We start from the raw sequence: 26909 nt of genomic DNA, 5'->3' as shown, positions 1-26909 counted from the left end.
CGATTCATGGCACAGGCACATGTATGTTAATATAAATACTTATCGAGCACATAAATTTCAATATTTGACATGTTAATAAGAGATATGATTTGTGTTTGTGTTTTTTGATGTAAGTAATGAAAGATGGCATTGCGAAGATGCAAGGTTATGGCTTCGACAAATCTTATCAAAGGAATACCTTGGGTTATGCCTTTGGAATAAGGAAACTTCGAGCTTGTCTCAACAATATTTATAAAAAAAGAATCTTTTGTTTTTCAGCATGATGGTAAACCTTATTGTCACAAACCATGCTATGCAGCTTTGTTTGGACCACGGATGATGGGATACGGTTATGCATCACCTGCAAATTTCAGAAAAAGTGCGGAATTAGAAAATATAAAGGGAGATATATATAATGGACATGACGGTGGATCGCCGGTTATGGTGTATGAATATGGGAACAATAACCATGATATCAAAGTATCGCCTTTATCTAAAAAGACACCTGTGGTCAGACGAGAAAAGAAATCCCCTGCTCAGACAAATCAAATAGCAATATCTCCAAAGGAGTAAGTACCTGTAACTTTTACTGGAACGACTTCTTGTCACTAATGTTAATATACATGATGTGTTACTGTCATGCGTACATATGTGTTATACTATAGTAATACAGGGTAAATGTAAAGGTAAATTTTATTACCCTTAGTTTTTATAATACTAGTAGTTATGAATGTTTTTAAAAGGCTTTTGTACATGCATATATAGAAATATTAACATAGTGGTTATCCTGTACTATTTGCATTCCAAATTATAGCTGCGGAACCGTAGCCCTTTAGGTCTTTTTTTGCAGACCATAGATCTTTATTCCACAAAAAGGACCCAAGAGATACGTCTCCACGGATAACCTTTTCTATTACTGCACACTGGTATGTGCACATGTGCTCCAAACGTTTTGTTGCAGTTTAAAAAAAAACTTACGAGCACTAATAGTGATCATATTTTGGAGTTTACTCGGTCAGTTTCCTTCAGATGAACCATAAAAGATGTAAACTTTTTTGTTCTTTTCTATAGTAAGTGTATGCTGTCGCAATTAGGGACCCTTCAAATCGGCCGAGTGTAGCGTATTGAGAAAAGGCCAGTAGAATTGTACTTACCATTACTGGCCTAGGAACAGAGTTCGTTACACAAATGATGAGAATAAAATTGCAGAGATGAGAGATCTTGCAAGGGGGGATTTAAACCTTGGCCTGACTTCAGATTGCATAATTATACATAGCCTACCCAAGAGAAGTCAACCTTTTAACTGATAAAAGAAATTGGGGAAAAACCACTTAACACAATTCCTCATGCGCCAGTTTATAAGTATGTACGGCTGCACCCAACGTATCCCCCATGAAGATGTGGAAATTTCTTTTGGCATGAAATCTTGATTTCTTACTAAATCTAACCCCCAAAACTGTTCTTGTCTCACTTTGCTTTGCCTTTAATTCTATTTACGCACCCAACCTGAAATCCTGGATCCGCCCCTGGTCTTTTACACCAGAAGCCAAGGAGTGCACACTTTATTCCCGGAAATCGTATGGGTTGAAAAGTCCACCATCATACATTAACTTGGGTACTCCCACAATGTAAGAGGTTGTAATTCCGTTCCTCCATACCCCAACGCCAAGTCAGAAAATAGCTTGACAGAGAACCTCTAGCATTGCTTGAGTATACCTTGAAGAAGTATAAGAACATCAAGCCATCTGCTGGTCCAGACCAAATAGTGTACATTAAAATAACTCCTGTTAAGTCACAGTACATTACTCAAATTTTTTGTAGTACCATCGAACTATTTAAGGTAGTAGACCTAGGGTAAGGGACACAACTCTTACAAATCAGTGAAACGTTTATATTCACCACTTTATGCCAACATCATGTAAGCATCAAAGTAAGCTGGACAGATATCATTCTGTTTCAAAGGGAAGCTTGAAAGACTTGATGAAATTGCATATGATACAAACATATCACTGATTTGAAGTGTTATGTCCCTTACCCCAGGTCTACCTCCTTAACCGGTAGAAGAAGAACTTGTCAAATTTGAAATCTGTACTCACATCCAAGCGTATATATGTATCATTTCATATGAAGTATCTTTCTTGTTAGTTTCTGGCTATGGGTATTTGTTTGCTCTGAATAGCATTAGCAGTGTTTCCCCAAATGTAAGTCATAAGTGACAGTAATTAAAATGTACATTAAAAATAAGCGTACATAATCAGAACTTGAAGTCTATATGTTTCATGGTTACATATTGCGTATATTAGTAAATTCATAATTCCTTTAAGGTTGGAGTGTATAAATAGGCCCTGCGACCTGTAAATGACCGATTGATTGGAAAAATTTCCATGGACACAGTGTTAACCCATTTCGTCTTTAGCTTTTATAGGATATTACTTTGTACTACTAAGACACGTCTTTCCCCTATATGAAACGCACGAATGGTCATTAAAAGTGTATCTAGTACATTTAAATTTCTCTATTCATACAAATTGCTCTGTGTTAGTATATATACAATGTCGGAAATGCCAAGGACTGGAAGAGAGATATACTAATCCTACTAGATAAAAATTTTGACAATGAATCTCAACCGAACTTTAATTTTTTGCACTATTAAAGTTTTACTTTAAGAATAAACCTGAAATACAATTTATCTATGATCACATGTAAATAAAAAAAATCGTGTTCGATGGGGTCACCCCCATCCTGTTAGGCGGAACATCAATTTGCTTTCTCCGGATATTTGAGTATAAATTTAATCTAGATACTTTCCTCTTTGCTGGTTTTGGTTTAGACGCGGACGTCGGAGAGGACCCGTATCATTTAGAATTACTTCCCTTTCGCCACATATTTTGTACCATCACCGTCACCGGTTATGGCAAAACAGGAAACGACGAAGACGGATACTTGGGGCTTATTTATAAGATTTTTTCAGGGTTTATACGGCTATTTAGCGTATTTTGTTCAGTTCATCACAGGTTTTATCTTCCTTAAAGATCCATCTACACAACAAAAGAAATTGGATGACATAAAACGCCCCATGGAAAGGTTTGTTTGTGCAAAATTCTTGGATCGTTCCCAACTCTTCTCTGCAGGCCAAATAATTAAATGAAAAATAATTTACAACTAATGACACAAGTGTAGATTAGCTTTCATTCATGTGCATGGATTAAAATGAAATTGCATGGCTTGTATAGTATTCAAAATGTAGCTTTTTGACCACAGACTTATGATAAGTGCAGTGATATACACATTCCCTGTTCTGACCCTGAAATACATTGTATATAATTTAAGACCGGCTTTGCACCAGTTACCCTTACATAATCATTAAGCAATCTTTGTAAGCTTTGCCTTTCATGCATTTTTTTAAGCAGTTTTAATAGCCTGGTATCAAAATTGTTTTGTGTCTTAAGCATTGAATTAATTCACTGGTTTTGCCACATGATTACACACATGCTTTTAATTAGCACCAATAAACTTGCCCATCTTCCTTTAAAGCTGCATTAGCTGTCATTTTCATAAATTTTTGTTTCTGTTGAAATATTCATTCGATATCCACAAATAAAATGCATTAAATACATGTCTATATATTTATTGTCTTGCAAGACAAAAAATTGACCTAGTTAAATATGTATGCATGTAACTTCTGGTGACCTTAATCTGCGCATGTGTTGTAAGGGTAGCTTCTTTAATAACAAATCTGATTACCAAGTGAAAGTGGTTATTTAACGGCAAGAAAGACCAATGGACTCAAGCCGTAAAAGAAAAAAGTTCGAAACAAATGCAATGATACTTTTGAAATTTACGTATTGTGATATAATGTGGCACAAATATGGTCATTATTTATTTGAAAACTAATCAAGAAGTAGATGAAATGATATGAAAATAAGACATGTGCTTTCCTGTATATCCGTTATTGTTATTTTTAGCCAAGGTTAAAGTATTTTTAACCCAGGTGAATGGCGTCGACAATCTTCGGAAGTAATGGCAAAAAATAATTAGATCAGAGCTATCAGTCTTCTCTGATTTGAAAAAAAAAAGTTGTTTTCACAATATTCTGTAGGTATTATCGACATTTAATGCTTCAATTGCATTACTACAAACTTACATGTATTTCATTGAATTGGCAAAATTCAGTAGAATCAAAACCGAACAAATTTGGCATCTAATTCAGCCTTAAATAAATGTTTTTGCCTGTCCAAAAAGATATTGGAGGGCAGCATACTTACTGATAATATGCATTTAAGTAATTGTATTTCATGTATAGTACATGTGTACATGTAGTTTTCAGAGATCACATGGGCTTGCATGCCTTCATGTAGGCTACAGTCCTTATATACATGTAGTGCAGTTTTAGAAACTGAATTTTTTGTCAACATAGACCTATCATAATTTTACGTAGACAGCACTGGGCATTTTAAAGCAACTTGAGCCAATATCTGCTTATTTTTGTCACTGATAGTGTTTGATATTTATATCATACAACCTACAAGTCAACTAAGACTGAGCTTCTTCAGGTGAAATCCTTAGGTTTGATAATGGACAAAGAACAAATAATATTAAAAATGTTATCAGTTGTGGAAGCTGAAATTAAAGGACTCTGCCAACTTGTCCTCCTTTTGTTATGGGAATATTTGGATTAAATGTCTTCCATTTAAGAGTGTATAAAATGTCTTCAAGTAAAGGTGCACAAGTGGTGCCTATTGGGATTTCTACTGACTTTTGAAACGGGTAGTACTGGAATAGAATAGAAGATTTGATTTTACAATCATGGGCCCTTTCAGGCAAAATGACATTACAAACAACAGTCGTAATTTGAACAAAGAAATACATTTATAACAATAGGAGACAATTAAGATAGACAACCATGATAGGAAATTAAGAATGAAATATAATAGTCAACCAAGATAGTACATGTAGGTAAGAAATAAAAAACAGCAGTTCTCTCACTCATTATACATTATTGTAACTTAGTATTAGTTGAAACTCAAAAGCTCCAATTTTTACATGATAAAGTCCTTTTGTTTCACTTTCCATACATTCTTAATTTTGGTAAACGCTATCTGTTGTCTACACCTTACACTTAAACTTTGAAGGGATTTTTAAGAATTGTTTTGGTTGAATGCCATTATGAAAGAATGTTCTCTTTCCTTTGTCAATATTTTCTTACCATATTTTTAAGAAAAAACATTATAAGGAAAGGAAAAAAATAATGACCAAATCATATATCTTTATCTGTAGACCCTTGGTTTTCATGCAGTAACTTATGCCTAAGTATTAGTCATTTGATTGGCTTAAATGACAGCATGAGAGGAAGATTGGAATTTGTTTTAGGGTTGTCTGTTGTCACTGTTGTTTGCAATGAGGAAAAAAAGGAAGGAAAAAATTTTTTGTTTTCTTTTGAATAAGTACAGTTTGAGGTATCTTTTTCTTCACCAGTTTTACCCTACCGGTGCACCTGGTCCATGCTCCCAGTTTTTTAGTGCTCATTTACTTTTGTTATTTTGTTTGTATTATTTTAGTTACTTTTTGTTCTTTGTTGTGGTTTTCTGTTTTCTATGTCTGGTCTTTGTCCCTGGATTATATTCTTTTGATTTCCGCTATAACCTTGGTTCCCTTGATCACTCTTTAATTGTATTTATTTTTAAGTCATGATTATGTTTATGAGTTAAAATTTTAAATCTTTGAAGTTGTATTTAATTTGTCTTTGTTTTTATACTTGTATCTCCACACCTTGAGTATGAATGCATGTATTCAAAATTTTAACACTATATATAAATTCTTTATTTTGACTGACTTTGATGGTGCTTATTTGGGAGTTGATTAAAGGCCCGTAGCCATTGATTTTCTATGGATCTAAGTACCGTACATAAAAAATATATCATAACACCGAAGTTTTCCAGGTGATTAGATTTTATGTCATAGTTTGGTGCACGTATGCACTAATTGCTCCCATCGTGTAGTTGCCTTTTTTCAAAAAACAGAATAATGCATTTACATTTACACGTTCATGAAAAGTTATATTTTTATCAAACAAAGTTAATTTACAGTTTTGCATCAGCAACTGATTTTTATAACTGATGTAAGCATGGATTGTTATCCAAGTTCATCTCAGCATGACCTACTTTAAACCTTTAAACTAACAAGTCTAGGTGAAAAAATATTTAGAAAATGTTTGTTTTATTCATTAACCCATAGTGTACAAAGCTATTTGATAGTACCCCATTCAAATATTGATATAACTTTTCAAGTAGTTGACTCTCAATGATTGTATTCTGTCTGATAGATTAGTTATCTGAAATATTGGAACTCCAAAGGTCAGAGTGTAATTCTATTAGAGTGCATGTATAAATTGTTAGAAAATTTGTTTGTGTACAAAATTCTGATATGATGTGCTTCAAAGGTCTTTTGATCATATGACATATGACTGTCTTCATAGAGGTATATTGTATGGTGGTCTTATTTCGGATGTCATAGATAAATTTTACCCAATTTTACAGAATCACAACAGAGTTTTACTCCAAAGCAATATCCATTTCATGCCCCACACAGGTTGCGTCTATTCAAAAATATGAAGAAACTAGTCCTATTTGAATTGAAATAAATCACGGAAACTCAATTTCATGTGTCAATTTTATCATTCCTTTACTCGCTATCGTTCGGGGTAAAACAATGTGACATAAATAGCCAGCCCGTGGAAAAACAATGACAAAATTGGGTTTCCATGATTTATTTGTTAGATAATACATGTACATGTAGAATCTTACATATATAGACAGTGGTCTGCCCTTAAATTTGAATTAATGACATAGCTCAGCTCTTTAGGTGTTCCTCTAAGATAGCTCAGCAAGAGGATGTAGTCCCTCAAATCTAATAACATCACTGTGGGGAAACATTTTCTCAAAACCAAAGCTCGGCAACAATGATGAATTAGTGGAGTTTCACACATTCACTTCGAAATTTAGATTTTTCTTTATTGAAAAAAAAATTGTTGGTGTAGTCTACTTTATTCTGTGTTTCCATGTGATAAAAAATAACTTTTGTACAGTCCTGTACCGAGGTGATCAATTAACGCTCCCTGGAATGTCTTGTTTTAGAAAACGAAATTTTCATAAATTTTTGTATCAATATGAAAAATTTGTGGAATGTACATGTAAATGTTATTGATGTCGGCATGGACTTTTCTGAATGAAATATGCACTCGATTACATGGCTTTAATTAATTAAAATAGAATTAAAATGATAGAGTTATTAGTTATACATGTGTACATTATCCTCAGTCAAACCTGTCATAATGACCTTTGTATATTCAGCAATAGAAGGCTACATGTATGTCAAAATATCCTTTTGTAGTGCAATCTATGTTAAATTAACATGTATATAAAGAACACCTGTCTTATGTGACCATAATATTGCTTTCCCTTTGATGGTCTTTTAGGACAGGTTTTACTGTGTAAAAATCAGGTAAGGTCTATAAATAGACCCATATTCGTATTTTACATATTACATGTAGCAACAAGCTATTTCAGCATTAAATGACATTCCTATTGTTAATATATAAACCAAAATACAATGATGGATTGTGTTATATTGTTCTGGGATTATTGCCATGTGAAATATCTAAACAAAAATCAGTTACTATGTTATTTCAGCAATGTGCACTTTAGAATAAAGCTTGTCAAAAATCTTCCTGTGCACAGTAATCAATATTGAATAACAATCTGATTGTTGGTAATCCTACAATATGCTTCACATATTCTTTCCCAATCAGTGCATGCATCGTCATGAGTTTTCTTTGAATTAGTTTCCAATCTGTTGGTCGGGAAAGCAGTGGTATATTTGCCCAATAGACATCTACTTGAAATTGACAGGTTCGCCTGTTATTAATGGGTATTGATCATAACATGATAAGATCTAGGCTAGCCTTTCTGCCTGTACTGAAAAAAAAATATCCTTGAAGCTATACTAAAGGTTATTCAAATGGATGTACTTGTTCAATAAAGTTTGGATTTGTGTTAATTCATTACAATAATATATACACTCTGAGTAGATCTTTTCACCTTTTGATCACAGGTAATTACATAGGATAGAGGAAATAATTATTTGGATATTAGATCGGCTACAATAATGCTAATTTATTTCGAGGAACATACAGATACTTTTGGTTAAATCATTTAAGGAGTGATTCGTTCCCCAGGTGAAGTTTGACATTGGTTTGGACTTTATCAGAATTTTGGTTTGTTCTTCCCTGATTGGAATATGTAGATAAAATGGTTCATAAACATTACTGTAAAAGGTGTCACCTTGAAATGTGAAACGAAAGTGGTTTCAGTACGTAAACTGAAAAATATAACAGATTTTGTGGATAAAAATGAGTTGGATTGACGTTCCAGATGAATCTTTACTTGACGTTGCAAAGTAAGTGTTGAACACTGCATTTTCTGTCAAGGTTATAATTGTTTAGTATTTATTATACATGTACATCTGTTGTACAGGAATTTTGTGCGCGCTTTTGTTGGTATTATATTACATGTATATAAATTTGAAGTGGGTGTCTCTTGACTTCTAGGTAGATTTACATTTATAAAGTCTCCTGGATGCAAATGCAGAGTAATTTTATCTATAATAACAAAACTGTTGGAACGTCATAAATAACATCTGTTTTTGTTGAAAGTTTGAGGAAGAACCATATTTTCTTAAACATGGGTATTTCTGTAGCTATCTGTGACTGTCTTATTTCTTCCAGTGATTTCCAGTTTTTTCTATACGATCAAATGTTTCGAGCATAATGGGGATGGGGAAGGGGGGGGGGTTACTTACAGTAAAAGGTTTAGAGGCCGTCATGTTTTTCATGATCTAATTATACAGGGTTCAAAGTTCATATGTTTACTACCATACCCATTTTGTTGTAAAATTTCAGTAAACTGAACTATAAGATGTTTTCTTGGTCAGGCAAAGAAAATTCTTAAAAACTAGTTTCAGTAAGTAGACAAAAAAATTTTTTTAAAAGTTTTTGACTGGTTTGTTTCAGGGACACATTCAGGCTTTAATATTGCTTGTTAATGTCATGGCAAAGTCATGTAAATGGCAATAAAAACTTTAGGGTATGCACAAAGAATCTGGGTTGGTAGGGTTAGCAGAAACACATGTAATATTTTGATAGCTTCATTACAGCAAGTACCCCTGGTATTCCTGTACAGGTTACTGAATACTATACTTATACACACAATGTTTGCCTTTTGATAATAATGTTTACACCTGGTGTGGTATGCCAAGGCATGCATTATGTTATAGATGAATCTAATCATATTGGTCAGCTGTTTTAGTGATAGATTATTAGGCTTTTGTTTACATTAATATCCCATTCACGTTACCTGTCAGGAAATAGTTTACTCTCACCTTTAATGAGAATATCTGGTTTTCTTGCCTGTGAGAGAGGCAAGGTTGGTATGAAGGAAAGTGGCAAAAGCGTGGCAAAATTTTTTAGAAAGAGTATGGCAAGACTGGGTTAGGCCAAATAAAATTATATCTCAGTATCCTGTTGCATATCCAGAAAAAATGAGTTAGTAGGTTTGGATTTTATTTTATTTTATTTACTTTAAATATTTTTCCTCAAATTTCTTAGAAAACAACTTAAAAAGCATCTTATTAACAACCCAGACTTTGTGGAAACGGAAAACTGACTGCCATCTGTAAATATCGGGTCATTTGGCAGTACTTTTTGATGTTTGTTAACCTCAAAATAGATATTGTAAGTCATACATGGAAGAGGGGGTGTCAAGACATGAGTCAGTCGGGTAACCGGAAACCTAGGTATAGTTTTATTTGGCCTTAGCTTCATGGACACTTCATTGAGGATTTATGAATTCACTCAAGTTGACCATTGATTTGGAACTTTAAAAAAAGTACAGGACCTTTTCAGAGAGTAAATTTGAACCCCTGATACTTGTACTTAAGCAACCTTTCATTTGGGCAAACTGATGACCCAAATAAATAAACACAGAAAAGATTTCTTCCTCATTGTTTTAGTTACCAGTGAGTGTTGTATAGTGTTTATTGATGGATTACAAGCAAATAACAAGGTAGTTAGCTGTGGTAGATGATGGAGCTATTTGTACCTATGCATTACCTGTCAATGAATGTATATCTCTCACCTTTACGACAAGGGTGCTACAGGCTTCCTTAGTAGATTGACCCAACTCCTTAGGGTGAGGATTGAGGTCATTTCAGTTTGTCTTAACTGTGAATTGGGGTCCTCTTTTAATCACTTGTTTTGGTAACACAATTGATGGTATTTGTACGTACTTCTAAAAAACTAAATGATGTAGCTATTTTTGTTATATACCCACATTTTGCCTGTTAGAAAATATTTACTGTCACCTTTAATTAGATAAATCTGTTTGATCTCTTGTTACTAAAAAATTTGGATGCTATGGATCTTGCAAGGTGAGAAAATTTGAGCAGAGAGTGCTACAGATAGTATGAGAATGTGGCTGTTTCCTGGAGCCATTGTTTTTGGTGTTACATGTCTTTTATGTACAAGGCATTTGCTTGTTGTAAATGATGAAGCAGTTTTTATATGATGTACAATGTACCTACTCACAATCTGTCATGAATGGTTATTCCTATGCTGTAATGAGAAAATGTATGGTTTATAGAGTCTTTATATACATAGATCCAATTTTGTTCTTGGAAAGGATTCTATTTTGGAAGTTGATCGTGTTGGTAAAAGTTCCTGTTACATGTATGACCTGGACCAGATAGTCATAACATTTGCTGAGACATTTTTACAGTATTGTCTTGATGTTGTGACAGGATCATGAACAGAAGTATTTTAGAGGGTTCAGAAAAAAGGGAAAAAGGGTTTGTTTATGTGGGGGGTATTTGGACAGTATTCTCCCAATAACCAATTTTAAACTTGTTTGTATCTCCTTCATTGTAACCTACTCCCTGAAACTCCAAGGGTTATGTGCGGTCTCAACCAAGCAAAATAAATATTAGTCTCCCTAAATGTTATAATTATTTAGGCTCATCCTGATCAACTGACTTATTCTCGAAGACGGGATTTCCTACTTTGTCAACACCACACTTCCTTCATTTATAAGGTAAAAAACATCTAACATAACATATTTTTACAAATAAGGATAACAACAAAATTACCGACCACCTATCTGATTCATGATCAAGTCCAAAATAAATCATATATCTGGAAATTGATTCAGTGAAGATTACATCTTAGAATATGACAGATTTTTAAAGAATGCATTAGACACTCTTTTAAATACAGTGAAACCTGTCTTAACAGAACCTGTTTTGTACTTTAAGATTGGTTTGATTTAGACAGGTGTTGGTTTACAAAGGTTAAAAAAGAATATTTATATTGATAAAAAGGGACTTCAAAATGTATCTGGTTAAGACTGGTTTTCAGATTTTCCAAAGTTTGGTTTAGGCAGGTTTTACTGTATGGTGATATATAAAAATGTAACAGATTGTCAAAGAATGCATTATACAGTAGTCTTCTATATAATGTTTAAACCAAATTAGGTTGTAAAATTGAGGAAGTAGTAGGCTCTGTAGGCACTTGAGTTGTAATATTATAGATTTACTGGTATATTGTTATTATTCAAGTCCCGCTATTTTTTTAGTCATTTCAATGGGGTTTGTTAATAAAAAAGGAGGAAGTTTCATGTACTGTTTTTACCAACTGCCTGTATTTTTTTTCGCAGATAGGAAAATACAGATGAAATTTGTTCATGAAACAATACTTGAAATGTATTTGATTTGTATTGCCTATTTCTGTTACGGTAATAGTTGAATGTGTTCGACCTCAAATGTGGAATTTCACAGCTTTTGTTTTTCCAAGAATACAATTAGGGCCTAATTTCTTTTGAAACTCTATATCTGTCATTTTTATTCTTTAGTGCATCCAAATGCACTCTCATGTTTGTCAATTTGTTCATAGTAAAATTGAGATTTGTGATATAGGACTTTATCGAAGATTTATTTGGTGCTTCAAATAAGTGACCCATGCCTTCTGGCAGCATTTCTGTGAAACACTGATTACTTATAAACGATTATAATTCTTTACTTCTTTAGGTGTACAAATGATTCTTTTCATAGGTTCAGCTTTACTTGGGTACACAGAGATATTTTTTTTACATGAAAATACACATAAAATTTTCATCAACTTTACAAAAATTTCACATGAACACAATTGTCTGTGAAAGGGGATATAGGAATTCTAGAGCCCTAAACAGAATATGATAGAAGCTACATGTAGTTAACATTATGCAATGGAATGGAACATAATTAATATGGAAAGAGGTCTGTATGTAGAGTAATTTGCATAAAACCAATTATCTCCCATTCAGAACAAGTTTAACATATGATTGGTATGTATCCTAAGGCACATCATGATCACTTTGCCCCAGACTTGTCACCATGTCATGTTATCTTCGCCAGAAACCAACCACATATACACATGTCATTTCCAATACTTTGTTTTTAAAGAAAGTTCAAACATGACAAACCATTGGGCAAGTGATCGATTTAACTGAAGTTAGAATGTTGAGTTATTGACATGGATATTACATTTTCTAAGGAGAAATCTATTTCTGTAGATGTGATTAGGGGGTCATTTCATTTTTTCTTTTTTTTCAGGTTATGGGTTGAAACAATATTAGTTACTGATTAGAGCGAGATGTTAATTTATGAAGATTTTGTACCAAATTTTTTTTCTTAGTTTTTTAGGGCCGTACTTGTATCACAATTCATCCTCTGTGCATCTGTGCCTAATGATCAACTGTAATATTTAAACCATCACATGTAAAATGTAATATTTCCAAAATGGAATTAGTTTAAGTCTAGCATCTAATAAAACTTTTGTGAGCCATACTTGCTTAATTTATGTCTGGTCTTTATAGGCAGGTCCAGGGAAGGGGGTTACCTGTCCCTTTACGGCCAAGGAGTTGGTTGATTAGATTGTATAGTAAAAATTTAGAATCACTTGAGTGACCCCCTTCTTTTCAGAATTTTTGAATCCCTACTGATTATGGTTTGACACAAAAAGCCTTTTGACCTCATTTCTAATATTCTGTTAGGAAGAAAGTATAAGATTGAAAATTGGGAAACCCATGTGGCAAACAATTTCAATAATTATAAAGATGTTATGCTGCTGTGACAGAAATGGCTTGCAGTTGGCACTGTCTCGTGATCATGAATCATTTCTAAGATAGTTCCTAATGCATCATCTGGGGACAGTCGAGAATTACCAAGTAAAGGAATGTCAACTCAGTTGCAAAGATAAATAGCAAGGGTTATGGCAGTGTATGGTTAATTAAGAGCATGGCAGTTTATAGTTTGTAATTAGACAGCTTACAGTTTCAAGTTGGGGCAGTTCAAGATTTTGAGTCACACATTGTACACAGGCAAATATTGTTCCTGTAAAATTCACATGAATCGAGCAAATGAAATTCATGTGATTTTCACATAAAACTAACTTCACATGAAATTCATTTAAGGCTTAATTCACATTATTTTAAGTTAAGTCTTTCACAAAATTTAAATGCTCAGTTCAGGTGAAAATCATGTGAAGTTCATGTAAAAATCACATGAAACTATTTTGAATGTGTATGGTTTTTATTTCTAACATTGAAATGCTAACACTGAAATTACATGTAGTCAGTTCTTAAAAGGTAAACATTTAGAATTATAAAGTAGCAGTAAATGCACTTGATTATTGGAGGAGTTGAGATACCCCTAGTTTTGGACGTTTGTCACATATGTCAATTGACACTTTTGTCTACCGATATTTAAATATGGTACATTAAGGTCACCTTGAGAGGAATAAAAATTGATCTCAGTTGAAAATGCAAAACTTACTTTGAAGTTTAGATTACATTCAGTTACATACATGTACATGCATGACATGTAGAAATTAATGTTATTTTAGAATAGACTGATAAGACAGGTTTTTATGTTATGAAAGTTTTTGGGTAGGTGTGTCTTCTTTGAAACTTGAGATTACTTAGGATTACTTAAGTTACGAGTAATCCACAAATTTTTTTTGTAAACTTCAGATAGAATAAATGGAATTACATAAGTATAGGTTTTCAATTCCTGCTTGGTAACTTGCTAACGATTGATTTTTCCTTATCAGACAGACATACAGAATAATGGAGAAAGATTACTATATATATTTACATGTAGATTAACAACTTTACATCTCTTGTTTTATGGTTCTTTGACTATCAGGAAGCATTCTAAATGTTAAACAAGTGCTTATATTTTTGGGGACTAAAAAATCAATATTGTTGTTGGTTGAAGTCTAGATAAAAGACCTTAGTGTGTGTAATATTATATACATGTACATGCATATACTATTTATTTTTGAAATATTTGTTACCATCTGTTGTTTGGGAATGAGAGGTACAAAATAAGGTAGTTAAATATTAAATATATTTTGATCACTCAAAGTCATGAAGAAAAGCACATGGAAGTTGCAGCAGACGACACTTTTTGATACAATAATTATCAAAAGAATGGTAGAAACCTCCAGAGTCAAATATTCTGAAAGACTGGTTCAAATGTGATGAAATGCAAGTGAATTCTGATAAATTTCCTATTCTGGCAGTTGGTAAAAGAAATTTTGACATTAATCCTATCATTTATATTCAGACTCAGAAGTTGTTACAGAAGACACTTTTTGATACAATAATTGTCAAAAGGATGGCAGAAACCACCATTTCTGTAAAGCTACTAATCAAAAGAAATCGAATTGAACTTTTATACTGTGAAAGTACTATTATTCATGGGATACCAATTTTTGTAATTTGCGTGGGTAGGCCAAATAACGAAATATGGTGCCCAACAAAAAGGAGATCTTCATTGGTGTTTATACTGATAACATCAAAACCATGAATTCAGAAATCCACAAACTTGTGTTTCTTCCCTAATCCCCCCAAAAAATTGGTATCCACAAATTAAAGTACCTTCACAGTACACAAAATATTACTGTTATTTTTTTGTGGATATACATTTATTTTCAATTTTTGATATTAATTCAAATTTTCTACTATTTATTTTTGCAACTTTCATTCAGTATAACATCCAATTCATAGAAAAAGTACTTATTCCCAGTGGTACATTTTCAGGATTCTTCTCTTTGTCACAAAAAGAGTGAAAACAGATTGCATTTCTAAATGTAACACCTGTATTATGAATTTGGTACTGTGGTGCCTTTGGCCCGTTGAAAGTTGAAAGGCAAGACCGCTCTGTTGAACTAGCATATACTGTTGTTGCATTGCTTTCAGTCCTTTCCTTAAAAAATCTCAATGACTAGCCCGAATAATGGAGGACTGTTTAGGTTTCAACTAGCCTGAAACAAGACATGTACACATCATTTCACTAACCTGAATAAATTTTTACTAACCCTGGGCTTCGGGCTAGTGGCTAAAGGTGAGCACTGTGCTTTTGAGATTGGGTAGAGTGAGGGGACAAGGGTTTGCTAAAAAAGGGAAGAAGGTGGGCCAGAAGGCCTTTAAAATTAAGTTAACAGAAATAGAGATTGCTTAGAAGATCCTTTCTCATCCTGTCATATATAGAACATATTCATATTTCACCATTCAAATACTTTTCAGATACTTCTTCAAAAGCGTGGATGAAGGCTCTTGATTAAACAAAATTACATTTAAATACAAAAATTAATTAGATATTCTATTAGTCATATTGTACAAAGGGGATCGGATGAAATTACTGATTTGACAGTATTTATAACAATGAATATACATTTTTTGTACTACATGTAGTAACTAACCTAAAAACATGGGTAGCAACAAAAAGATATTAGATATCAAAGTCATTATATTTGTGAACAATAGAACAGGTCCATAATACAGTGGAACTTGTATAAACCAAACCCTGAATAATCTCATAACCTGTCTAAACCCAGACACTTTTTAAAGTCTTATAATAATTTGAATGTGTTTTGAACCTTTCTAAAACAAACATCTGTCTAAACTCACCTCACCTGTGTTCTTCATCCTGGGTGGGACATAAGGTTGCAGCAAGTTCCCTCCATTTTGTTCTGTTCTTTGCAGTATGTTGAACTTGTTCCCAGGTGTATCCAATTTCCTGCAGCTCAGATAGAACAAGTGGCACAAGGTCTGCCCTGATTTCTCTTCCCATGTGGTGTCCAGCGAAAAGCTTTAGGTCTTCTGTCATTTGTCATTCTCAACATCTGAAGCAGTGAAAGAAATTAGCAGTAGACCTACAGACAGAGTCTATGTAAAATCAAGCAGGTCTATGTTGAAATTGGCTCAAGTTGCTTTAAAATATACGGTGCTGTCGATGTAAAATTATGATGGGTGTATGGTAACATAAAAGTCAGTTTCTAACACTGCTGAAGTGTCTCTGTTTTAGTTCTATTGCAATGGTTTAGCTTTTTCACTTTCTCAGCAGTTCATCATTTCTGTCTGAACTGAAGTCCAGAAGGGGTTGGTTTATATAGATTTTACTGTAAATAACAGACAGCCTTCTAAATCTTACCAATATTGCTGCTCGGGCGTTAAATCCCAACAATCAATCAATCTAAATCTTACCTTTGACTAGTATACTACTAGTTATTGTATTATGTACATTGTACATCTGTATGAAAACCTGAGATTACAGATGAAGATAATTTTTGGCTAACTTGCATTATACAAATTGTAAACAATTGTACCATGTTTTGCCAAAATGTTCATTCTTATTTGTCAACTTTAAAAAGCTTCGAAACTACAAATATAGTTAATTTTGGTCTACTTACATAATACATAATGCAATTATGTTACCAGTCTAGAGTTTAAATAATTCCCATTTTGACCCATGCATTGTTTTCTTTTACAGACAAGAAGTTTTAAAGAAGATAAAGACTTACAATGAGTTTTACGAAGAAAAGGGCAAGAAGAGACAATCAGTTTCGGCCACTACAGTAAGTTTTGATAATTGAGAAATTCCCTCAGTAGGTAAAGTGATGAATCTAAGATATGATATGAAAATGCCTTTGGCTACCAAACTTGAAATTTACTTATACAATTACAGGGAGTAATATAGTTAACTTCAGCAAATAGAGTTAGCCTTCCCTTGATTGAATGACCATTACTGAATGAATCATTTTAGGTGGTAAGCTGGATGAGAAAAAAATGTTTATAATTAAAATCTCCTTGTCAATTTCCAGCTCACTATTTAAGAAAGCTCAGGCAGTTGCTTTTCAATCAAGGAAAGACCAACTCTATTCCATGAAGTGAACTATCAAACTCGCTATAACATGATTTTAAAATATGAATATGTTCTATAAATTTGCAAAAATGTTTATCAAGAGTTGTGAAAGCATCAGGAGAAATGAGTGAGTAATTGATAAATGAAATTTCAACAAACTCATGAAGATTCCTTCTAGTTGTTATTTGAAATAGGATATTTCCATCAATAATTCAGATGCTGTTGTCAGCAAGGTATGGTTCAATAAATAAAAGAAACCAAGTTAAGCTACATGTATGTTAGCAAATTACAGGACCAGACAGATGCATTAAGGAGATAGACCTAGTGTAAGGGACACATCTGTTACAAATCATTGTAACGTTTGTATTCACAACTTGACATCAATCTTGTGTAAGCATCAAAGTAACTTGGACTGATTTCATTCTGTTTCAGAGGAAAACTTGAAAGTCTTTGGTGGAATTGAATATGATACAAACATATCACTGATTGAAAGAGTTATTTCCCTTACCCTAGGTCTACCTCCTTAAAGCAAATTTGTATTACATGTATTTATATCACTGCTGTACTCTTTGTCATTGAAAATTGTGCTTAGTAATGAAATCGTGAGACATTATAATTTTTTTAAAAAATATTGTTACCATAGCAATGAATACAAGACAGATGAATATCACACACACATTTAAGTGTTCTCTGTATCTTTTGAAAAGGGTAGGGTAATTCAAATTTCAGGACAAATATTAAAATATATTTAGAGAAAATTAACAGAAAAGGGCAGGTGCCTATAAACCCATAAAAATGGACAGAGCCAACCTGTACTCACCCATACTTTCTGTAAGGAACACAGACAAAGCAGCACATGAATTAGAAAATATATTTAAAAAAGTAACTCAGCAAAAGCTTGGAGCATATAGCAGTTGATAAACAGGGATGTACCTTTACTATAGTTAAAAGTTGGTGGTGTTCCTTGTTACAACAAGTACCTTGAAAACTGCCTCAAACAATGTCTTTTCAAAATTTATGTGAATTTCATGTAAATATTCGTCATTTGTCAAACAGTTCATAACCTTCGCATGTTGTTATAAAATCTTTTTCCCCTAGAATGAACTTCATTCATCAATTAATGCTGTTATCTCGTGGGTGTGTGATCTAGTATTTAATGGTGTGGAACATATATTATCATGATTAAACAAAATTGAGGAAATAGTGAAATAAATTAGTTCCTTTAATGACTTCAAAGTAGATTTGGATGGTTACATTATTTGTTTATTTTGCCAACATGTAAAAGTAAACAATACAAAATTATTTTTATCTTTTCAAGTTAAGGAGGTAGACCTGGGGTAAGGGACATAACTCTTGAAATCAGTGATATGCTTGTATCATATTCTTTTTCACCAAAGCCTTTCAAGCTTTCATTTGAAACAGAATGAAATCAGTCAAGTTATTTTGATGCTTACATGAGATTGATATTAAATGCAGAATACAAATGTTTCAATGATTTGCAAGAGTTGTGTCCCTTACCCTAGGTCTCCCTCCTTAATAACCTATAAATAGGGTCAGTATTGCATATGATTTGAAAGGAGTACTGTGGCCCACTTTAACCTGCTTGTGTGTTGGTGTTCTCAGCACAAAAAGCTAATTGTTTATTCTTAAAAGTCATCAGTTAATGCTAGTTGTTAGTACTGAATTCACTGTTTACTGGTATATTGTCTGTTTAAGATAATTGCCTCTTGAATATTCCTAAACAATCACTGATAGGTCCATTTCCTAGTCCTGTCATGGGCTCGTAATAATGAAGAAATTGTTGGTTGTTTATTGCTTGATGCTATGAAAATTTACGAACAAGCATAAGAAATAATGTGTTTTCTCATGATTATATTTCATTATTATGGCTGACTCTGCCAATTCAAATATATGAAAAAGATTCCCATTTGATGAAATTATGACCCTTTTTTGAATGAGGAAGTTCTTCACATCAGAAACTTATTTAGATTATTGGCTGAAACAAGTTGCAAAATTATTTGTAACATGGTAATGAAAGTCTGATGACAAATGACCTCTGGGCTATGTCCATAGGTGGATCAAAGGGGTCCCCAGGGTTATATGATAATTTGACCCGTGTAAAACATTGATCCCTGGGTTAAAATATACCACGGCGTCAATATATCATAAAAAAAAAAGATCTTTATGAAATAGAAATTTTTTTAAATCAGGAATGATTTTGTTCTGCTTCTTTAAATCTGTTATGATTCTTTTTTTTATTACTGTATTTTACTGTATTTTTACTTCCAATTTTGCCAATTTCTGCTTTGTTTGTAGACCTTGCAAGATCATCCCTATAAAATGTTCTATATTTATGTTTATACATTTAAATATATTCAGTAAGCAATAATCAAGCAAATAGTATTATTAACTTAAGTCAGTATAATTACCTGTTTTATACCCCTGCAAACAAAACTGGGGTATACAGGTTTCACCCTGTCTGTCCTTCTATCCATCTGTCCAAACTATATTCTAAGCAGCTTGCAGCATTGTTTTGAAATGTTTTTGGATGTACATGTAAGATAACCACATGATGTGCATACTGTCAGGAATTTATATTTGGACAAAAATTGTAGAGAAGATAGCTGTTGAACTTAGGCATATTTCTGGAACTTATTCATAACCCTGGTGTCAGGTTTGAACCCCCTTCAGTAAATTTCCTGATTGACCACTGTCTATGTCTGACATCTTTGTCTGTGTAGGAACACATTGAAACATTTTGGTCACATTTTACCCTTGCTAAAAAGAAATTAAGTTGCACTCCAGCTAAGAATCATGCAAAATGTGATTCATGGGTAAAAAGCCTACATATTTTTTTTTGATATTTTGTTTGAAATGTCATAGTAAACAGAAATTAACATGTGGTTTTTCATATAACCAGTGCTCTTAGGAGATAAAAATTATATAGAATGCACTGTAGATTTCAAAATAAAGGGAGATAACTCTGTAAATGATGCTCAAATACAATAGAATCTACTGGATTTTCAATGTTGATTATCTCCTAAGAGCAGGCAGATTTGAATGAATAATTACACATTTCATAGTATAGACTCATAAAACAACTTAATTACAAAAATAAAAATATGTAGCCTTTTTTTGGGGTGTATCACATTTTTTAGATTTTGCATGATTCTTACAAAGACAGCTACTTAAATGAAAAAGAAATTAAACACATGCATTATCGAACAGTAATAATTGAAGATTCAATAAATTGTAAACATTCTTTTTTTAGAAAATGCATTGATTCATGATTTTCTGATTAAGCAGTTCAACACTCACTGAAAATGATTGATTGATAGTCATGATAGTTTAATTATTTGTGTTTGCAAAATGTTAGAGCAAAAACATTCTCTATATTGACTTAAAAGAACCTTTTGCTTTTCCCTGTTCATCTTAAACATGTATTTCATTGGCACCGAAATTTGATAAACCAGAATAAAATGGTTATTGCTGCAATAAAACTCTTCTTCCAAAGTTCCTATAAATGAAACCATGCAGTTCTAATGAAACTACAAGCACCTGTTGATTTCCCAATTGAATTATTTCTAATTTCCCATGTCAGACCAGCATATTGCGTAACAGTATTGAATTATGAGATCATAGCTATGTATTTTTTTTTCTGTTTTTAGGACAACAATAATCTAGTCATTCGAGGTCCTTTGAGGATTTTATGGGGAGTAAAGAAACCAATCAGATTCCAGCATTGTGATGATGTGCCGCCAGAATTACCAGCCCCGGCCAAAAACTACAGACATAGCTGTATGCCGGGAGCAGACCTTCAGATTCCCACTGACATTAAGGTTTGTTGGTATATCAATTCTATGAGGATTATTTCATTGCCACTGTAACTTGGGCTGAGTTGTGTGTGATAGCACCCCCATAAATACGTTTTGCAATATCTAATTCAGACATTACCAGACGTACCCAAAATTGTTTTGTTTTTGACAGTTTTTTTTTTATTGCCCCTCCCAGACCCCTTCCCACATCCCCTTTGCCTGCATACAGCTTGCATTTCTCTTATTCCCATGGACACAGTGACATATTGTTTTTGTCTTGTCTGACTGTCAAAGTTAGCACTCTTTCGAACAACTTCTTGAACCTGAATTTCAGACTTGGAGAAATGATGAATCCACTGATTACATTTTGCATAAATGAGAACCAAATTTAAACAGGAGTTACAAGTGTGGGTTTGATGTCTGGGACCTTCAATTTCAGACCTAGAACCTTTGAATAGTTTTCTTTTCCTGTTACTTTAAATAAATTCACTGATACTTTTTTTGAGGACTTCAATCCAGAAATTAAAAGTCAAGAAAATTTCTGTAATTTTGATCTGACTTTTTTAAAAGGAGGGCTATATAATAGGTTTGTTTGTTTGTTTGTTGGGGTTTAACGTCCGAGCAGCAATATTTCAGCTATATTCAGACGAGCTATATAATAGGCTTGCTGTCTGTCTGCATAAAGCAAGCTCTATAGTTTTTATTGATGAAAAAATAAATCAATACCTGAAAATACTGGAAAATTGACTTCTAAAAATCAATTATGATAAGCTTTGAAGTAGCATGTAATACCTGTACATGTAATTTGATTGGAAAGTCACTTTGTCCATGAAAATTGTTAAAAATGGAAACTTTTGTATTGCTTAGTTATTCACAATAACCCTACATCACTGTTTTTTTTATTATTCAGTTTTTGGCTTGAATAATTGATGATTTAAATGGAAACTCACAAGTAGAGGACTCATAAGTGAAGATTCAAGCCTTTTAGTTGTTATTGATTTGTTTTAATGTAATAATGTTTTGACTGTAATAATATCATTATTGAAATTGACAACTGGATAAACATCTTTGCTGTAACTACTGTTATGGATTTTTATTTTAGTACTGCAGTCGTATGATATTTTTACCCTCCAAAACTGACTTCAGGGTACCCCAGATTCAATATTTTGCTAAGGGAAATGTGGTATGAGCCAGGTTGACATGCTATCTGAGAAGATTGAGCAATCAGTTGTACTCAATTATGGTTGAAATCTGGATTGCCCATTTACCTTACTTTGAAAGTCAAGAAAATTTCTGTTATTTTGATCTGCCCTTCTCAAAAGCAAGGGTATAGAATAGGCTTGCTTTCTGTCTGTCTTTTAGTTAGATAAATGGTTTCGAGGACTTAACTTCTGAAGGCTTATTTGCTTTTTCATGAACATGTAACAGTTAACTACATAGGGGTAAGAAATACACCTATTAATTTAAGGGGCAGTAGGTCAAAGTTCAAGGTCATATGCACTTATACAAAATATAAAAGAAACTTAAAAAATATACAACTAAATTGTGCTTGTAATTCCAGGCTCTAAGGGAGTCTACCACAACCTCTCCATTGCGGAAAGTTACAATCGACGATACAATGGTACAATCCCCATCAGAGTTGGAGGGAGTTGTCATGAGGAGAAGACCTGTAAAAAAGTTCAACACTGTGGCTTATCGAGGGGATAAAAGGCCAGACAAATGGAAGAGGGCATCAATCAATGGTCATATCTACAGCTATGAGGTAGATATTGTTAATTTAAGTAGAATAGAGAATTGATGATTTTACAGGGAAATGATCTGATTTAGCTGTCAAAGTCTTGTTGAGCTTGCTGGACATTAAAAAAAAAAAATTTATTAAATTAGGCCATTCATAGTTGATTTCTTGGTTCTAAGGCCAATGAAAAATAGCCTGAGAAAGAGAAAAATAATGTTAAGTGGCCTATAAATAACACACTCTCTTGTCATATTTTCATAACTTGCCATGTACTAAGTGTCAAGTTACTATGTGATACCCTCTGAAAAGTTGCATGTTTGTACCTTGAGTGTGGATCAATGAATTTGTTCAGTACTATAAAATACAGATTAAGTTCAATTTTCAGCAAAATCCAAAATGCATTTTTTAAGTTAGGCCATTTTGAACATTTTGCCATCCCCCTTTTTAGGTGAGCTTATGCCATCACTTAGCGTCCATCGTCGTCATCGTGGACAAATTTAAAAAAATCTTCTCCTCTGAAACTACTGGACTGACAGGTTTTAAACTTGGCTTGATTGTTCCTTACGGTGTTCTGCACAAAATGACTGTTGGGATTTTTGATCCATGAAAAAACATGGCTGCTGTTACTAAAAATAGAACATAGGGGTCAGATGGCAGTTTTTTGCAAATAACTCAAAAACCGTTGCCTTTAGCAAATTTCTGGCAGGGTAAAATTGTTAAGCATCATGAGAAGGACCTCTGCCGAAATGTTCAAAACCATTCATTGACTAATGTAGGAGTTACGACCCCTGAAACAGTTTTTTTGTTGTTTTTTATTCACATGTACAACTTTGAAAATCTTCTTCTCTAAAACCATTTAAGATCATTGAATGAAAATAAGCATAATAGTTCTTTAGTGTGTTGTGCTGAAAATGACTGTTGTGATTTTTAATCTGTGAATAGATATGGCTGCCTATACTAAAAATGGAACTTAGGGGTCATAAGACAGGATTTTGAAAAGAATTCAAAAATTGTTGCCTTTAGCAAAATTCTGGGTCAGGTCATGAAAATGCTATGAAAAGCATTTCTTGCATTTGACAATTTAGTTGATTTTAACTTAGCCTGTCTCATTCCTCAAGTTTTTCAAATAAGCAAATGGTTAACCAGGTGAGCGATTCAGGCTCTCTTGAGCCTCTAGTTCCATCATAGCATAGCTGGGTGTCACTTCAGGTTCCTTTAATGCCCTATTTTTTAGAAACTTGTGTGAGCATGAAGGAAGTTAACGAGTATAACTATTACACAATGTTTAAAGTTTTTAATGGATAAAAAGGTGGATCTGTGTTGATATGTCTTAATGTTCTGTGGATATGATATTGACTGAGGGGTTTTTGTGTACACATTGACAATACTCAATTTTGACTGACAGATCATGTCACTGTTAAGACTGCTACATAAATATTAGTTCTCTTAATATCTATGTGCTTGTTCATTGTCAAGACTTTTTCAGATTGATATGCGATTGATTTTTTTAAATATACAATGAAACCTGTTTTAAAAATAACATCTATTGCATTGAATTAGTGTGTGTTCAGTTTACAGAGGTTCAAATAACGCATTTAAACTCACATAAAAGGTCTCAAGAAGACAGGTTTTCAGGTTATTCAGGTTTCAGATAATATAGGTTTCACAGTAAATTATTACTGCTATTGCAATCACTTGGCGTCCGTTGGTGTTGTCCGTCGTCGTCGGTTGTTGTTGTTAACAATTTTTCAAAACTCTTCTCCTCTGAAAGTACTTCACCAATTGGAACCAAACTTGGTATGAATGTTCCTTGGGGTATCCTGCATAAAACTGAAGTGGGGATTTTTGATCCGTGGAAAAACATGGCCACCGTTATTAAAAATAGAACATAGGGGTCAGACAGTAGTTTTTCGCGTATATCTCCAAAACGGTTAGGTTTAGCCAAATTCTGATGGGTTCAAAGTGTTCAGCTTGATGAGATCTTTCTGCGTATAAATTTTCATTGTAATCTATTAAGGCATGTTGGAGTTATTACCCTTTTTCAACGTTTTTTGCTATTTTTTTATGTTATTTCTTTCAAAAATCTTTTCCTCTGACACCACTTGACCAATTGGAACCAAACTTGGAATGAATGTTCCTTGGGGTATCCTGCATGGAGCTGATGTGGGGATTTTTGATCCGTCGAAAAACATGGCCGCCGTTACTAAAAATAGAACATAGGGGGTCAGACACTAGTTTTTCGCATATATCTCCAAACATTTAGGTTTAGCCAAATTCTTTCAATAGCTGAAATGATCCTTACTTTTAGGACTATAAAAGTCTTCAGGCATAAAATTTGTCAGATGCTTTCTTATAAGAGTTATTGCCCTTGACAGGGGAAAATGACAGGGTTTTTTTAGTTTTCAGCCAATGTCTTGAAAACTATGATAGATTTAGACTTTCATTTACTGAAATGATCCTTATGATAAGTTCTATTAAAGTTTTTTTGAGTCAAAACTGTTGGACAACTTGTTTAATTTATTGCCCTTGAAAGGCAAAATTCAACCAGGTGAGTGATTCAGGCTCCTTGGAGCCTCTTGTTTCTAGTTTTATTGTAAAATTCACTTATCAGTAAATCTATCAGATATTTCATATTAATTATTTTAGATGACACATGTCTATGAGGACATGATTAAAAATGAAATAAATTGATACTAATAATAGTGTCACGTTACATGTCAGACTAACATTATATAATACCGATAAATGTGAACATGCATGCATACACGAATCATGAAGTGATAACTTGGATAAAAGGCTGTTATGGTATGATATTGAGAAAACCAATCAGGAAAAAAAATTGTATGAGGAGTGACAAAGTGGATAACTCTGTTTCGTATTTGTTGTAGCTTCTAGGTTACAATTAATTTTTGTACCCTGCTATAACCTGGCACATGAAGGTGTGAGGTATGGTGTGGTACCCTCCAAAAAGTTGCATGTCTGTCTGTCCCCAGATTTATAGATGATAACTTGAGTATGGGTCAATAAATTTGTATGAAAAACTTGCACAGTTGTTCAGAACCATGAAATATGGGTTAAGTTCAGTTTGACCAAGTGGGGTCCATCATCTAACACCTCTTTAGCAGCTCAATGGAACTTAATGAAACTTTATGACATGATGCCTTTGTGCATCCTATCTGAATGAATTAAAGGGTTTTCTATATGGTTTGCATTGAGGGGAAAGGGCAATCACCTAGTGAACTTTGTACACAGTTTTTTCTACTTTTCTTTTTTCACCTTATGGTTGTTTTTTTTTTAAATTACTGCAATGTATTTTTTCAGACTTGTGTATTTACTCCTAGTCTTGGTAGTAGTACCAGTGTTACAGTTGACAGTACTAACACAACACCACAGGTCATCAAGACTTTGTTGGATAAATTCAAAGTAAGTATCCATAAACCATCCTGGTTTTTTTCTGACCATGTTTTCACCCACTGCCTGATTCTTACAAAACCTTTCTGTTTGTTGATCTTTCCTTCCAGCTATTTAACTTTATAGAAATAAGTACAACTCTTTGCAAATATTAGGCAGAACTGTATAAAACTTGAACATGTATGTCTGTAATACATCACAATATTTTTTCAGAGCGTTCTTTTTAAAATTTGATCTTTATAATTCTATAGGAATGAAGAATATTATTAAAAAAAATATTTAAAAGTTATACTTTATGATAGAGTTTTCTGCCCTTGAATTGTTCATATATGGTACATGTCAATGAAATAAAAACCAAAAAGTTTGATATTACTTTTATATTCCTTAATTCTGTTTGTACAATTCATGAAGTCACACTATATTAGTTTTTTTTTTTCTGACCATATTTTCACCCACTGCCTGGTTCTTACATAAGAGTTGTAAAATACTTTTGTAAAACTCTAAAACAAGAGGAAATTACTAATTGCAATACAAATTAAAACTATTAAAACCTGCAGTGTTTTGTTAATGGCATTACAAGCTTTTCCTTGCTTCATGACAAACAAAATATTTAAAAATATGCAAATTTTGCTGCTGAGTATATCTTCAATGACTTTTTAATGTTTTTTTCTTTGTAA

The 26909-nt window shown here is 33.1% G+C and overlaps 1 protein-coding gene across 2 annotated transcripts in view; it reads left to right on the top strand.

Moving 5' to 3' along the window:
- LOC148620140 (ras association domain-containing protein 2-like) overlaps positions 1 to 26909 on the top strand; it is a 42085-nt gene that overhangs the window by 5012 nt on the left and 10164 nt on the right. For both annotated transcript variants that reach the window (XR_015921727.1, XM_088580739.1), the window contains exons 3-7: positions 259 to 548; positions 16900 to 16984; positions 20940 to 21110; positions 22648 to 22848; positions 26143 to 26244. Coding sequence is in view for 1 of the 2 variants with exons in the window: in XM_088580739.1 (XP_088436865.1) it covers positions 259 to 548; positions 16900 to 16984; positions 20940 to 21110; positions 22648 to 22848; positions 26143 to 26244 (849 nt within the window). In the remaining variant the exon portion in view is untranslated. The remainder of the gene's footprint in view (positions 1 to 258; positions 549 to 16899; positions 16985 to 20939; positions 21111 to 22647; positions 22849 to 26142; positions 26245 to 26909) is intronic.

Source organism: Perna viridis, chromosome 4 (genome assembly GCF_037379345.1).
Source record: "Perna viridis isolate PV_CMFRI_1.1 ecotype Kerala chromosome 4, ASM3737934v1, whole genome shotgun sequence".
NCBI classification, from domain to species: domain Eukaryota; kingdom Metazoa; phylum Mollusca; class Bivalvia; order Mytilida; family Mytilidae; genus Perna; species Perna viridis.
This window is presented reverse-complemented; position numbering and strand designations above follow the sequence as displayed.